We start from the raw sequence: 13,599 nt of genomic DNA on the forward strand, positions 1-13,599 counted from the left end.
GTCCTCTACAGCCACAGGCAGGCAAGACTGTCTGTCAGAAAAAGTGGGCGGGGCTGTCAGATGGCAGGGTTATTAGATGGAGAAAACAACAGATGAGTTTTCACTTAAGATGCTGACAGGTAACTGTCGTTCTGCTGGAAGAGCATATAGAGACAGAGGCAGACCGACAGAGACAGAGACCAGGAGGGACACAGAGGGAGACAAAGGGATCAGAAGGTAGAGAAAGAAAGAGACAGAAAGAGTCAGGGCGGGATAGGTACAGAAACAGTGAATTGGAAATTAAGACCGGAAAGTCATGATAACACAAATGAGCAATCTATTTAACCTGTTAGTTACCCTGTCCTTGTTGGAGACAGGCCATGCCATCCTGGCAGACTGTAGAGCAGCAGGCGCTACAGCCCCAGGAGATATCATCATTGGGGGACTCTTTCCGATCCACGGCGAAGTAGAGGTACCGGCAGACCTCTCAGTGCCCAGACCAACACAGTGTGTCAAGTAAGTGCCAATACTAACCAAGAGAAGTTGAGGTATTTTTAAAACAATACAGTGAATCTGAAAGATTGTGCGTGTCTATGTGTTCGAGTGAGTGCATTTTTTAAATGTATCTTAGCTGTATTTATTATGCCACAGTTGCAAACAAACAACAACATATGAAAAAATGTGCTTGTAAAAATGTATATAATTCTTTATAGATTTTCAGTGATTTTTGAAAATGTCAGTCTTACCCTTGGGGCTGTGATACAGATCATTGACTGTGCTTGGTGGTTGTAGGATTGTAATGATATTGTTAGTTTGGAGCCAAGATATGTAGAGAGTAGCCCAAACACTGCCTTGTATTTATTTGGGCAGATGCTCCTATGTCACCATAATCCAAGACAGATTAAACGACAAGACAGCAGTCAATCTCTAGTCATGATTCTCTGCTTGATACTGGCACTTAGAGTGTTGGCTTCAGCCTGACAAGATGATGACCAAAAAAGGGACAATGCAAGACAAATTGATCATGAGGCAGATAAATCTGAATAAACTGATCGGAGACATAGCCCAAATATTAGGAGTGCCAAAATCAACAGTTATGCATCAGACACTACTGTCCATGGAAGACTTCACCAGTCAAATGACCAAGGCTGGACTGCAAGGTGAAAAAACACTTCAAAGGATGGCTTGAAAAGTACCTGAACAAGGCTGAGAGTGGAAAAATATAGCGTGGAAAGATGAGAGATTAACATGTACTGACATAACACTTACACTGAAGCAGAGCCAGTTCCAGGTTGGCTCTGTAGTAGAGGCAGTGCAATGGTGCCAGAATGTAATGCTACTGTTAATATACAGGGAAAGTATAAATAATACTTAAGTGGCAAGAATGAGGCAAGAATGAGTTTAGCATAAATTAAACATGAGCCAGCTAGTTAGTCTTGCTAACAATGATTACACATTTGAGAGCAACCCAGATTGCCAAAAAATTTCTGCCTGTTTATTATATTCCACCTTCCCTATGCCCAAGTCTATAGGTCACGACTGCCAGTAGTGGACTGACATTTGCCACTGAAGACATCTTTCACATCTCATGTGAGATAACACCAGTTATATGCAAGCTATCCAACCATGTCAGGTTGCTTTTATTTTTCTGGTGGTTGTCGCAATCCAGTTGACTTGTCATGAGTTGATTTGAAAGACAACAGCAAGGAATTACAGTAATAAAAAATGTTATCTCCTAACGACTGCCAGCCAGAAGCTGCAACTTGTTTTCAATTTCAATGGTTCAATGTTTCCCAAATTTATGTTCAAAAAAATAAATGATACACTAAGCAAAATCTTAATATGCTGCAAGATGTATCTCAAAATTCAGAAAATAATCAATTGAATTGTCTTGCATTAGGGCTAGAATACAATCCAGCTTGTAATTTAAGTTGGTTTTCTTATTCTTCTGTATCTTGTCCTATAAGTTGCTGACAGCCCAAAAGTTGAACTTGTTTGTCAGTTAATTTCAACAATATATTTCTGGCTCATTCTAGCTGTATTCTATTTTAGCTTTGACAAACATCTCAGCTAACAGTTAGCTTTGCAAAGAAATCCAATATGCATCTACAGAGCCATGCTTTCTTCTATTCCAATAATGAGTATATTTTTATTTGTACATATGTTATGAGCATGTTGCTTTCCTTTGTCCTCTGTAATTTGAAACTGCAGCTCATTTGATGTAGCTGTACTGTTTATCTTGTACAATCTTGCTTTTCTAGCCCTGTGGCATCGCCATGATAACAGTGATAGACTATATTGTTTGTTTTTTAGAGCCATCAAGGCAATACCTGTCTATATAGAGAACTTCACTACTATTGAAAAGTTTGGGGTCACTTAAAAATGTCCTTGTTTTTAAAAGAAAAGCACATTTTTGTCCACAAAAACGGAAATACAGTGTAGACATTGTTAATAAATGACGATTGTAGCTGGAAATGGCTGATTTTCAATAGAATATCTACATAGGCTTACAGAGGCTCATTATCAGCCACCATCCCTCCTGTGGTTGAGTGGCACATTGTGTTTGCTAATTGAAGTTCATAATTTTAAAAAGCTAATCGATTATTAGAAAAACCTTTTGCGATTATGTTAGCATCTCTGAAAACCATAATCCCGGAGTTGCCAATTCACTGTTGTCGTTGAGACTGGTGTTTTGCTGGTACTCTTTAATGAAGCTGCCATTTGAGGACCTGTGAAGCGTCTGTTTCTCAAAATAGACACTTTAATATATTTGTCCTCTTGCTCAGTTGTGCACCAGGCCTTCCCACACCTCTTTCTACTCTGGTTAGAGACAGCTCGTGCTGTTCTGTGAAGGGAGCAGTACACAATGTTGTATGGGATCTTCATTTTCTTGGCAATTTTTCAGAACAAGAACAGAATGATGAATATCAGAAGATCATTTTGAGCCTGCCATTGAACTCACAATTGTTGATGCTTCAGATACTCAACTAGTCTGAAGGAGGGACATTTTATTGTTCCTTTAACAGTTTTTAGCTGTGCTAATGTAATTGCAAAAGGTTTTCTAATTATCACACAGCCTTTTAAAATGATTAACTTAGCAAACAAAGAGCCATTGGAATACAGGAGTGATGGTTGCTGATAATGGGCCTCGACCCCTATGTAGATAGTCCATTCAAAATCTGCTATTGCCAGCTACAACAGTCATTCACTACATTAACAATGTCTACACTGGATTTCTGACCAATTTGGTTTTATTTTAATGGACCAAAAATAATGCAATTTCTAAGCAAAACTTTTGAACAGAAGTGTATGTTCAAGGATACAGAGCCCTGGTCATTCATTTTAATGCTCCAAATTCATTTTAACTCAATTGGCATAGCAGATAACTAAAAACTTGTTTTTAATTATATACAGTGAGGGAAAAAAAGTATTTTGTACGTTTGCCCACTGACAAAGAAATTATCAGTCTACAATTTTAATGGTAGGTTTATTTTAACAGTGAGGGACAAAATAACAACAAAATAATCCAGAAAAAAACTTTTAAAATTTTATAAATTGATTTGCATTTTAATGAGTGAAATAAGTGTTCAACCCCTTTGCAAAATATGACTTAATACTTGGTGGCAAAACCCTTGTTGGCAATCACAGAGGTCAGACGTTTCTTGTAGTTGGTCACCAGGTTTGCACACATCTCAGTAGGGATTTTGTCCCACTCCTCTTTGTAGATCTTCTCCAAGTCATTAAGGTTTCGAGGCTGATTTGGCAACTGGAACCTTCAGCTCCCTCCACAGATTTTTTATGGGATTAAGGTCTGGAGACTGACTAGGCCACTCCAGGTGTCAACGGTGTGTCAGGGTGTGTGAATAAAGGAGCCAAACGCAGGGAGGTAGTTAATCTTCTTTCTTTCTTAAACGAAAAAATGGCACGCGTAACAACAAGAGCGCAAAAGCGTGCAATAGTCTTGCAATACAACACCAAACATAGAACAATACCACACAAAGACGCCCAGAAACAAGGGAACTAATATAGGCAACCTAATGAGGGAATGGACACCAGGTGTGTGCAATAACAAGACAGGACAGTGCCGTGGGAGGAGGAGCGGCGTGGCTAGAAGGCCGGCGATGACGCGCACCGAACACCACGTCGGGAGGGGTGGCGCGCGTCCTCCATGCGCGTCCTCGTTACACCAGGACCTTAATGTGCTTCTTCTTGAGCCACTCCTTTGTTGCCTTGGCTGTGTGTTTTGGGTCATTGATGCGGTGAAGTTGTTCTGTCCCCTTAGCAGAAAAACACCCCCAAAGCATAATGGTCTTGGCAAGCTCTTTGGTCTTGGACATGGTGGAGAGTTTGGAATCTGATTGATTGCTTCTGTGGACAGGTGTCTTTTATACAGGTAACAAACTGAGATAAGGAGCACTCCCTTTAAGAGTGTGCTTCTAATCTCAGCTTGTTACCTGTATAAAAGACACCTGGGAGCCAGAAATCTTTCTGATAGAAAGTGATCAAATACTAATTTTACTCATTAAAATGCAAATCAATTTATAATTTATGCGTTTTTCTGGATTTTCTTGTTGTTATTCTCTCTCTTACTGTTCAAATAATCATTAAAATTATAGACTGATCATTTCTTTGTCAGTGGTCAAACGTACAAAATCAGGAGGGGATCAAATAATTGTTTTCCCCTCACTGTGCTTTAAAATGTAAACACATTTACAACACTCTTACCAAAATCGTTAACATAAGAAAATATATTTTTACCACCACTGTGCTGAAAACAAGACTAAACGCAAAAAGGCCACGAAACAGCAGGAACTAAGATGTCTGCACTACAGGCTTGTCAGAGCATAACCATGGAAGACACACAGCTTCAGGTCATTTCTATTGTTTGCAGATTTCAAGCTCTTATTCCATTCTTCTGGAAAGACACAGAAAACAGAAAATGTAGACGTATTTCTGTCCAAATAGTTCCGGAGTTCACTGTACGCACAAGTTTAAGTTCAGGATTTTATTGTTTGGTGTGCATATTGCAAGTGTGATTATGTATGGGACAGATTAACCAATATTTGCCTTATTTGCCTACTGTATATTAACACATACATTCACACACACAGTTTCAACAAAGACGGGTTCATCAAGGCCTTGACTATGATCCATGCTGTAGAGTCGGTCAACAAATCCCCTGTCCTTACTGAACTGGGAATCTCTCTGGGGTATCAAATCTATGACTCCTGCTCTGATGTCACCACTGCTCTGAGGGCTACGGCTGAATTCACAGGGGTAACAGCTCTTTAGGAATACTTTATAGCATACATTTGTAAAGGGTTTGAAAGACGGGTAATAATAACTTCACTATTGGTTATAGAATCATTTGTAAATCCATTATAAACCAATGATCAGCGGATATAGAGAGGTGACAAATTAAAGGAAAAACCTGAATAAATGAGTGGAGGAGCATAATGCATAACAATTAATCAACTGACATCCTATCATACACTTTGGCATTTATGAAAACCTCTTTAGCAGATCATCAAATCTCTCAAGCAAGAGAATCAATGTTTTTTTCCAAAGTAGGTTATTTTTGATATTTTACAAACACTGCTACTTATAATGACTAGGAGTATGACTAGGAGTACATTAGAAGTAGCAGTGGCCTGAGCTTTGGACAGCCAAACCTCAGTGGCTTACCATCTCTGAATAATGAGCAGCACTCACACTTCACACCCACCGGTGCATAAAGGATGTGACAGTCCATTTAAAAAAAACAGATCTACCACAGTGACAAATGAAAAAATGGATTACAACCCCATTTCCAAAAAAAGTTAGGACGCCAGGTAAAATGCTACTTAATACAGAATGCAACGATGTGCAAATAATTTATCCCTAGATTTAATTGAAAATAGTACAAAGACAACATATTAAATGTTGAAACTGAGAAATCTTATTGTTTTGGGGGGAAAAACACAACCCTTTAGAATTTTATGAAATTAGAACATACTTTAACAGAATTTGCATATATTTCAAAAATTATTTAGGCTACAATTTGCTTTGATGAAGGCTATCTAAGAAGCACAATTATTTAGGCTACCTTTACTTTTGAAATAGGCTTTTTGAGAACAAGCACTCAACATTTCAACTGAAAGTTTTAGGTTATGCCCAAATATAGAAAGGTGATGAACCAAAATGTTTAAACCACTCTGCTCTGATATCGCACACTCCTCTTCAGGTCCATTGTACTTTTATACACAGTCCTGTTTGAGTACCATTGGATGTCATAAAAAAATCCTTGATTCTCTTGCATTACAGCAAGATTTTATATTAGATGGATACTATTTTCTGTCTGACACTTCCATAATTAAAATCTTTGTATCTCATTCATTCATAATTATAGCTCTTCCATCAGTTATATAACAGTTACATATGCTGGTAAATCATTTATAGATCATAGAGAATAACCCAGATTGTAGCAACACATCAACAATAGTAAGGCAGTCTTTACAAGATATTTGAGAGAAGGTATTCAATACATCTGACATTTAGTCAATGAAGGGTGCTTTTAAAGAAATTATCTGTATTTTTAAACTGTTTCACCAACCCAAGGTTTTATGGTTATCATGTCAAACCTGAGCATTTACAAAGAATGGAGGTTCTCAAAGAAGTGATGTATTGATATAATCTGGTTGATATGTTAGGAAAGATAGGATTGAATAAAATCCAGCTGGGCAGAATATCGGAGTTTTAAATGTAGGTCAAGACCCATCATGAACCAAATAAAATTTTTGGAGACATCACAAAATGTGATAACAAAGGTTATTTGGAAATGGTTATTAAGCAGTAAAATAATTATTATTATTTCAAAAATATGGATTTACAAAAATATAACCACTAATATGATCATTATAACCCCATTATTTACAACCCTGTTTCCAAAAAGGTTGTGATGCTGTGTAAAATGGAAATAAAAACAGAATGCAAATAATTTAAACCCTATATTCAATAGAAAATAGTACAAAGACAACAAATCAAATATAATATAATACAAAAATATATGCCCACTTCGAATTTGATGCCAGCAACATGTTTCAAGTTTTTTTGCATTTTACGCAGCGCCCCAATATTTTGGAAAATAGGGTTGGACTTTAACAAAGGTTACCATAAATAAATGTGTGTTAGTACATTTCCCCTTATACTTTTTTGTGTTTTTACATAGACGGTAAGTGAGGGAGGGGCCAACGCCTCAAACTGTCCACTGCCCATCAAGGCAGTAATAGGAGCCTCATACTCTGAGGTAACCATTGCCGTTGCACGGCATCTTAACCTGCAGCTCATTCCTCAGGTAAGCAGTCAAAACCCAGCCACATAGCCTCAACTGAATGACAGTAACAAAGGGTTGTGTAAAATCAATTGAACAGATGGCAATTATGATAGAGATGAATGACAAAATAACCTCATCATTGTCTCATCACAGATCAGTTACGCATCCACTGCCATCATTCTAAGCGACAAGTTCCGTTTCCCTGCGTTCTTAAGGACAGTGCCAAGTGACCTATACCAGACACAGGCCATGGTACAACTGCTTAGCAACAATGACTGGACTTGGGTGGGCGTGGTCACCACTGACGGAGACTACGGTCGCTCTGCCCTGGACAGCTTCATCTCCCACGCCACCGCCTCAGAGATATGTGTGGCTTTCAAGGAGATCCTCCCTGATTCGCTGACCAGCCCTAACATGATATCAGCAATTCGTCAAGCAGCTGCCACAATCCGCAACCAAACCAAGGTCAAGGTGGTGGTGTCATTCGCCAAACCTACTCACATGATGTACCTGTACCATGAACTGAAAGGTTGGGGTCCAGGATCAGAGCTGAGTGAGAGGGTATGGGTCGCAAGTGACAATTGGTCTTCATCCAAGGATGTTTTGGGGAATATTGACCAACTAGATATCAGCCACGTGGTGGGCTTCACCTTCAGAAGAGGGGATCTGGCTTCTTTCTATAGCTATCTGATGAGTCTGAGTGACAGACCTGATATTGAACAGAACAACTCCTTCCTGAAGGAGTTTTACAGTTTGCAAAATGGGTCCACAGGCACAGCCGCAGAGAACCTGAAAAACAGCACTAATGCAGACCAAGTCCTCAGTGTGGGGATGGCCGTCAGTGCCGTTGCCCACGCAGTGGCTGATATCTGCAGCAATAGGTCCTGCAAGACACCAGGCACCCTCCAACCCTGGAAGGTAGCTACTGCACAACTCCACAATGTCTACAGGACCTCAGTTGTACTCTAATATATCCCATCTTGTATAATAGAGGAACTGTATTTTGACCTGTTTTATATATCTTCCAAAGAGTCAACAAATTAATGTGACAGATGAATTTAATAGGTAAAAATAGTATGCAATTGAATTACAAGAGTAAAAGTATCCGTTCCTTCAATATTTAGAGTAATTACTTCATTATACCAGGAAGTGGGTATTTGGGGTATTTTGGTCACATTAAGCAGCACTAAATTCAACTTTGTTGTACAGTATGTCAATTTGCTTTTGGATTTCTTTCAGGTGCTTAAAGCCCTTAAAGGCAGTGCCTTTGAGCACAATGGGAAAAGCTACATGTTTGACATGAAAGGAGACATCAACCTGGGATATGACGTCACCCTGTGGAGTGCTGTTAGAGGGGTTTTCCATGACCATGGTGTTGTGGCGGAGTACCATACTATCAATGACAGCTTTAGCTACAGCAGCGAAGAAACCAAGAAACTACTCAGTGACCTGATGGTAAGGGTTATGGTTGTGAGGGTTAGAATTAGGAATTGTGGGCGATACAGATTCATACAGTTCAATGATAGACTAATATAATTAAATAATATATTGCTTGGTAGTCAAATAAATAGGATCCAGGATTATGCATTGTTTCAGTTTATATGACTGTTTAAGATAAAAAGAAACAAAATAAGTTTAGGAATGTCAACACAATTAAACTAGCAAGGGCAGTGACGATCAAAAATCAGTAATAACGTGGCTACTAAAAGCCAGTAATTACTGGCTACCTTAAAGTCATTGAAATAGCAGATCTCTCTTATTAACTAAGGAAAAACAGAGGTCCATGAATAGCCTATTCTGAATATTATTCTGCCTGTTTTCTCTTCGGTCCACCATGTAAATTAATTTGTGAGCTCTTCCCTGCTGCAGAAGTTGGAGTCGAAGTGCTCACCTGCCTGTGAACCTGGAAAATTCAAAAAGACTGCTGAGGGTCAGCATACCTGCTGCTATGAATGCACCAACTGCACTGAGAACCACTACTCCAATAACACAGGTCAGTTGTCCTGTTGAGTCTCTCTATGAATGCACCAACTGTACTGAGAACCACTACTCCAATAACACAGGTCAGTTGTCCTGTTGTATCTCTCTATGAATGCACCAACTGTACTGAGAACCACTACTCCAACAACACAGGTCAGTTGTCCTGTTGAGTCTCTCTATGAATGCACCAACTGTACTGAGAACCACTACTCCAACAACACAGGTCAGTTGTCCTGTTGAGTCTCTCTATGAGTGCACCAACTGTACTGAGAACCACTACTCCAACAACACAGGTCAGTTGTCCTGTTGAGTCTCTCTATGAATGCACCAAATGTACTGAGAACCACTACTCCAATAACACAGGTCAGTTGTCCTGTTGTATCTCTCTATGAATGCACCAACTGCACTGAGAACCACTACTCCAATAACACAGGTCAGTTGTCCTGTTGTATCTCTCTATGAATGCACCAACTGCACTGACAACCACTACTCCAACAACACAGGTCAGTTGTCCTGTTGTGCCTCTCTATGAATGCACGAACTGTACTGAGAACCACTACTCCAACAACACAGGTCTGTTGTCCTGTTGTATTTCTCTATGAATGTATCAACTGCACTGAGAACCACTACTCCAACAACACAGGTCAGTTGTCCTGTTGTATCTCTCTATGAATGCACCAACTGCACTGAGAACCACTACTCCAACAACACAGGTCAGTTGTCCTGTTGTATCTCTCTATGAATGCACCAACTGTACTGAGAATCACTACTCCAACAACACAGGTCAGTTGTCCTGTTGTATCTCTCTATGAATGCACCAACTGTACTGAGAATCACTACTCCAATAACACAGGTCAGTTGTCCTGTTGTGTCTCTCTATACACAACAGTGTCCTCTTCTTGGTAAACTGGAATTTCTTTTCCATATGTTCCCCTGTATTTCACCGATCTACCTGCATGGCTTCAATATGGCTCAGAAAATCACTTGTCAAACCATTATCCACCCTTCCAAAGGTTACTGTACCTTTGTTTCTGTTCACTCCCTAGACATGGACTCGTGTCTATCCTGTGACACAGAGATAGAGTGGTCCTTAGCAGGGAGCAAAATGTGTACCCCTAAGACCCTGGAGTTCTTCTCCTGGCAAGATGGCTTTGCGGTGGTGCTGCTAACCTTGGCGGCCGTGGGAATCATCCTGGTTCTCCTGGTGGGGGCGCTTTTCCAACGCCATCACCAGACCCCCGTGGTGAAGGCTGCGGGGGGGCCTCTTTCCCAGCTAATCCTGCTGTCTCTCGTGGGAAGCTTTGTTAGCGCTGTGTTCTTTGTGGGCCATGCCAGCAGCCTCCAGTGTAAGGTATGCACAGTACAGTACCCACAGTTGTAGAAAATACCCTCTGGCATTGTCAGAATGACAGTTATACTATTATGTGAATTTGTGGTTTGGTGTTTGTGTATGATATTATACTTGTGTGTCTGTGCTGTCAACTTTTTGCTGAAACTGCATCATGTCACTGTGTAAACAAAGACACTGTGCAATGCATTTCTGTCTAATATTATCTCCACAAATCTTATCTCTTCTGATCTCAATGTTAAGGTGCGTCAGGTGCTGTTTGGCCTCAGCTTCACCCTGTGTGTTTCCTGCATTCTTGTCAAGTCACTGACAATCCTGATGGCTTTCCAGCTCAATCCTGACCTGAAGAATGTTTTTCACCGCTTCTATCAGCCCTACGTCTTCATCTGCTTTTGCCTTGCCATCCAGGTATTAATCTGCACACTTTGGCTGGTCTTGGCTAGCCCACGGGAAAGGACCACAGTCCTCCTCACCACTTTATTGGCAGAGTGTGACGAGGGATCCTATGTGGCATTCGGCATGATGCTAGGTTACATTGCTATCCTGGCAATTGTCTGTTTCGTCTGTGCGTTTAAAGGCCGCAAGCTGCCTCAGAAGTATAATGAGGCCATGTTCATCACCTTCGGCATGCTCCTCTACTTCATCTCCTGGGTGATCTTCGTGCCCATCTATGTGACCACCTCAGGGAAGTACCTTCCAGCAGTGGAAATGGTAATAATCCTCATGTCAAACTATGGCATCCTCAGCTGTCACTTCTTTCCAAAGTGCTACATCATCCTCCTCAAGAAGGAACATAACACAGAGAGTGCATTCATGAAAAATGTGTATGAGTACTCCAGTAAGGGCATTATTGACTCTAGCCATGTCTGTGGGTCTTCAGTCTCTCAGACTGTAGAGAAGTGCACCAGTTATCCCTACTCCATCAGTTCACCTTCATGCTTTATGTCTTTGCCACCGATAGAACCCGCAGCACCTCAAAATGGCTGGACCCTTGGTCAGGACATTCAGTGCATTAATAAATCCACCCAGCCCAGGGTGTTTTTCACAGGGCAGCTGAACCAAACCTACCATGTGAAGAGAAGCATGAGCCTATGAGTAGAGCGTACCAGGGTCTGGGATTTTTGTCATTACAGTGGGCCACGAAGCATCACACTATGTTTTTTTTCTTAATTGGTTTGACTGTTTGATTAGTGTACTGCTATGTATTTCCCACCTATGTGGGTTGTTTATTTTTACTGATGGGTTTGGGAGAGGTTTAAGGTCACCTTATAATTTTATACTTTCACCATATGCAAAGATATTCCCTTCCGCCCAACAATTGCTCGCACATATACAATGTACAATCTAGCTTCTATCAATGTATTCTATGCTCACCTAGCCTGATTTGTCTCCTCATAAATAATGCAAGTTATAATGAAATTGATTTTATGATGCTAATAATGTAAAGACCAATCAGCAGAAGTCTGATTCCAATTTAAATTGTGGGAATAAATGTCTATGTACAAACTGTATTTTATTTGGAGAATACTATTGATAACTGTAATCTTTCCTCGGCTACCCAATTTCCCAGGCACCTTGGCAATTTGGCTAACGCTTTGACAATTATTTCAAGATGTCCATGTAATAAACCAGCACAAAGTTTGTCAAAAGGTATACGTATGAATGTATCCCCATTATATATATTTGTGCTGGTTAAGCATCAACAGAATGCATGATTGATTTGTTTGTGAACTGCATAGGGCAGGGAATCTACTGTATATACACACTAAAGTGTGAACTGTTCTAAATGTAAACATATTGTGGAATTTGTTAAGCTTTTCTTCTGCATTCCTGAATTCCTGTATTCTGTTTTTGTTAATATATATTTAAAAATACTTTGAAATCTACATTATTTCAAAATTATTTACAGTTTCAATCAGACGTTTGGACACACACTCAAGATTTAAAAAACATGATATAGGACCCGTTTCGCAGACACGGTGTATGCCTAGTCTAGGATTAATAAATCTAGTTCAATAGAAAACTCCACTGAGCTTGTTTTTTAGTCCTAGAATAGGCTTAATAGGTCTGCGAAACCAGCCCATAGATTGTCTGTCAAAGTAGCCACCCTTTGCCTTGCTGACAACTTTGCACTCTGCATTCTCTTAACCAACTTCATAAGGTAGTAACCTGGAATTCATTTAAATTTACAGGTTTGCCTTTAAATGTTAATTTGTGAAATTTCTTTCCTTCTTAATGCATTTCAGCCAATCAGTTGTGTTGTGACAATGTAGGGTTGGTATACAGAAAACCATCATCATGTCAGTACTCAACAAGAGAATGACCCAAAACACACAGGCTGTGTAGGGGCAATTTGAACAAGGAGAGTGATAGTGCTGCATGAGATTACCTGAAATCCACAATCACTCAACCTCAACCCAATAGATATGATTTGAGTTGAGTTGGACCACAGAGTGAAGGAACATCAGCCAACATGTCATCAAGACATGTGGGAATTCCTTCAAGTATGTTGGAAGAGCATTCTAAGACTACCTCATTAAACTGGTTGAGGGAATGTCAAGAGAGTGCAAAGCGTGCTAGGTTGTCAAATTAATTATTTATGCATTCAAGGTGTAAATTCTCTGTGTGTCTGTTGACATCTTGACACTGTATCAGCTTCTCTTCACTATGTTCTCTGTTAGCAGAGCCCGGCTGATGAGCAAAACAACTGTATCCGGTAACTTTAGGCTGCAGGCCTAATACCATAGTGACATGGAAAGAAAGAGTGAAATAGAGTGAGAGTGCTGCTGGCATTTTCCCAGTGCCCAAACCATTTGCTTTTATTAAAACTATGTGCTCTTCCTCCCAAAGTATTGAGCCCTGTCCATCAAAGCTCAGTTTCAACAGTAATAGAATAATGAACGAAACTCTGCAGAGCTCTCTGCTCTATATACCATAATGTCCTTTTGGTAAAGTAGCAATTAGTAAGACAGAGAGAAAA

General features: G+C 40.0%; 1 protein-coding gene across 1 annotated transcript; it reads left to right on the plus strand.

The window, feature by feature from the left end:
• The first annotated feature begins 109 nt into the window (after nucleotides 1–109).
• gprc6a (G protein-coupled receptor, class C, group 6, member A) lies at nucleotides 110–12,286 on the plus strand. The gene is made up of 9 exons (XM_034288747.1): nucleotides 110–119; nucleotides 357–495; nucleotides 5,091–5,262; nucleotides 7,187–7,312; nucleotides 7,445–8,209; nucleotides 8,531–8,746; nucleotides 9,161–9,284; nucleotides 10,318–10,622; nucleotides 10,863–12,286. Exons 1-9 carry the CDS (start codon nucleotides 110–112, stop codon nucleotides 11,712–11,714), a joined length of 2,709 nt encoding a protein of 902 aa, XP_034144638.1. The 3' UTR covers nucleotides 11,715–12,286.
• The last annotated feature ends 1,313 nt before the right edge of the window (nucleotides 12,287–13,599 follow it).

The sequence above is a fragment of the Esox lucius genome, chromosome 20, assembly GCF_011004845.1.
Source record: "Esox lucius isolate fEsoLuc1 chromosome 20, fEsoLuc1.pri, whole genome shotgun sequence".
In the NCBI taxonomy this organism is placed as follows: domain Eukaryota; kingdom Metazoa; phylum Chordata; class Actinopteri; order Esociformes; family Esocidae; genus Esox; species Esox lucius.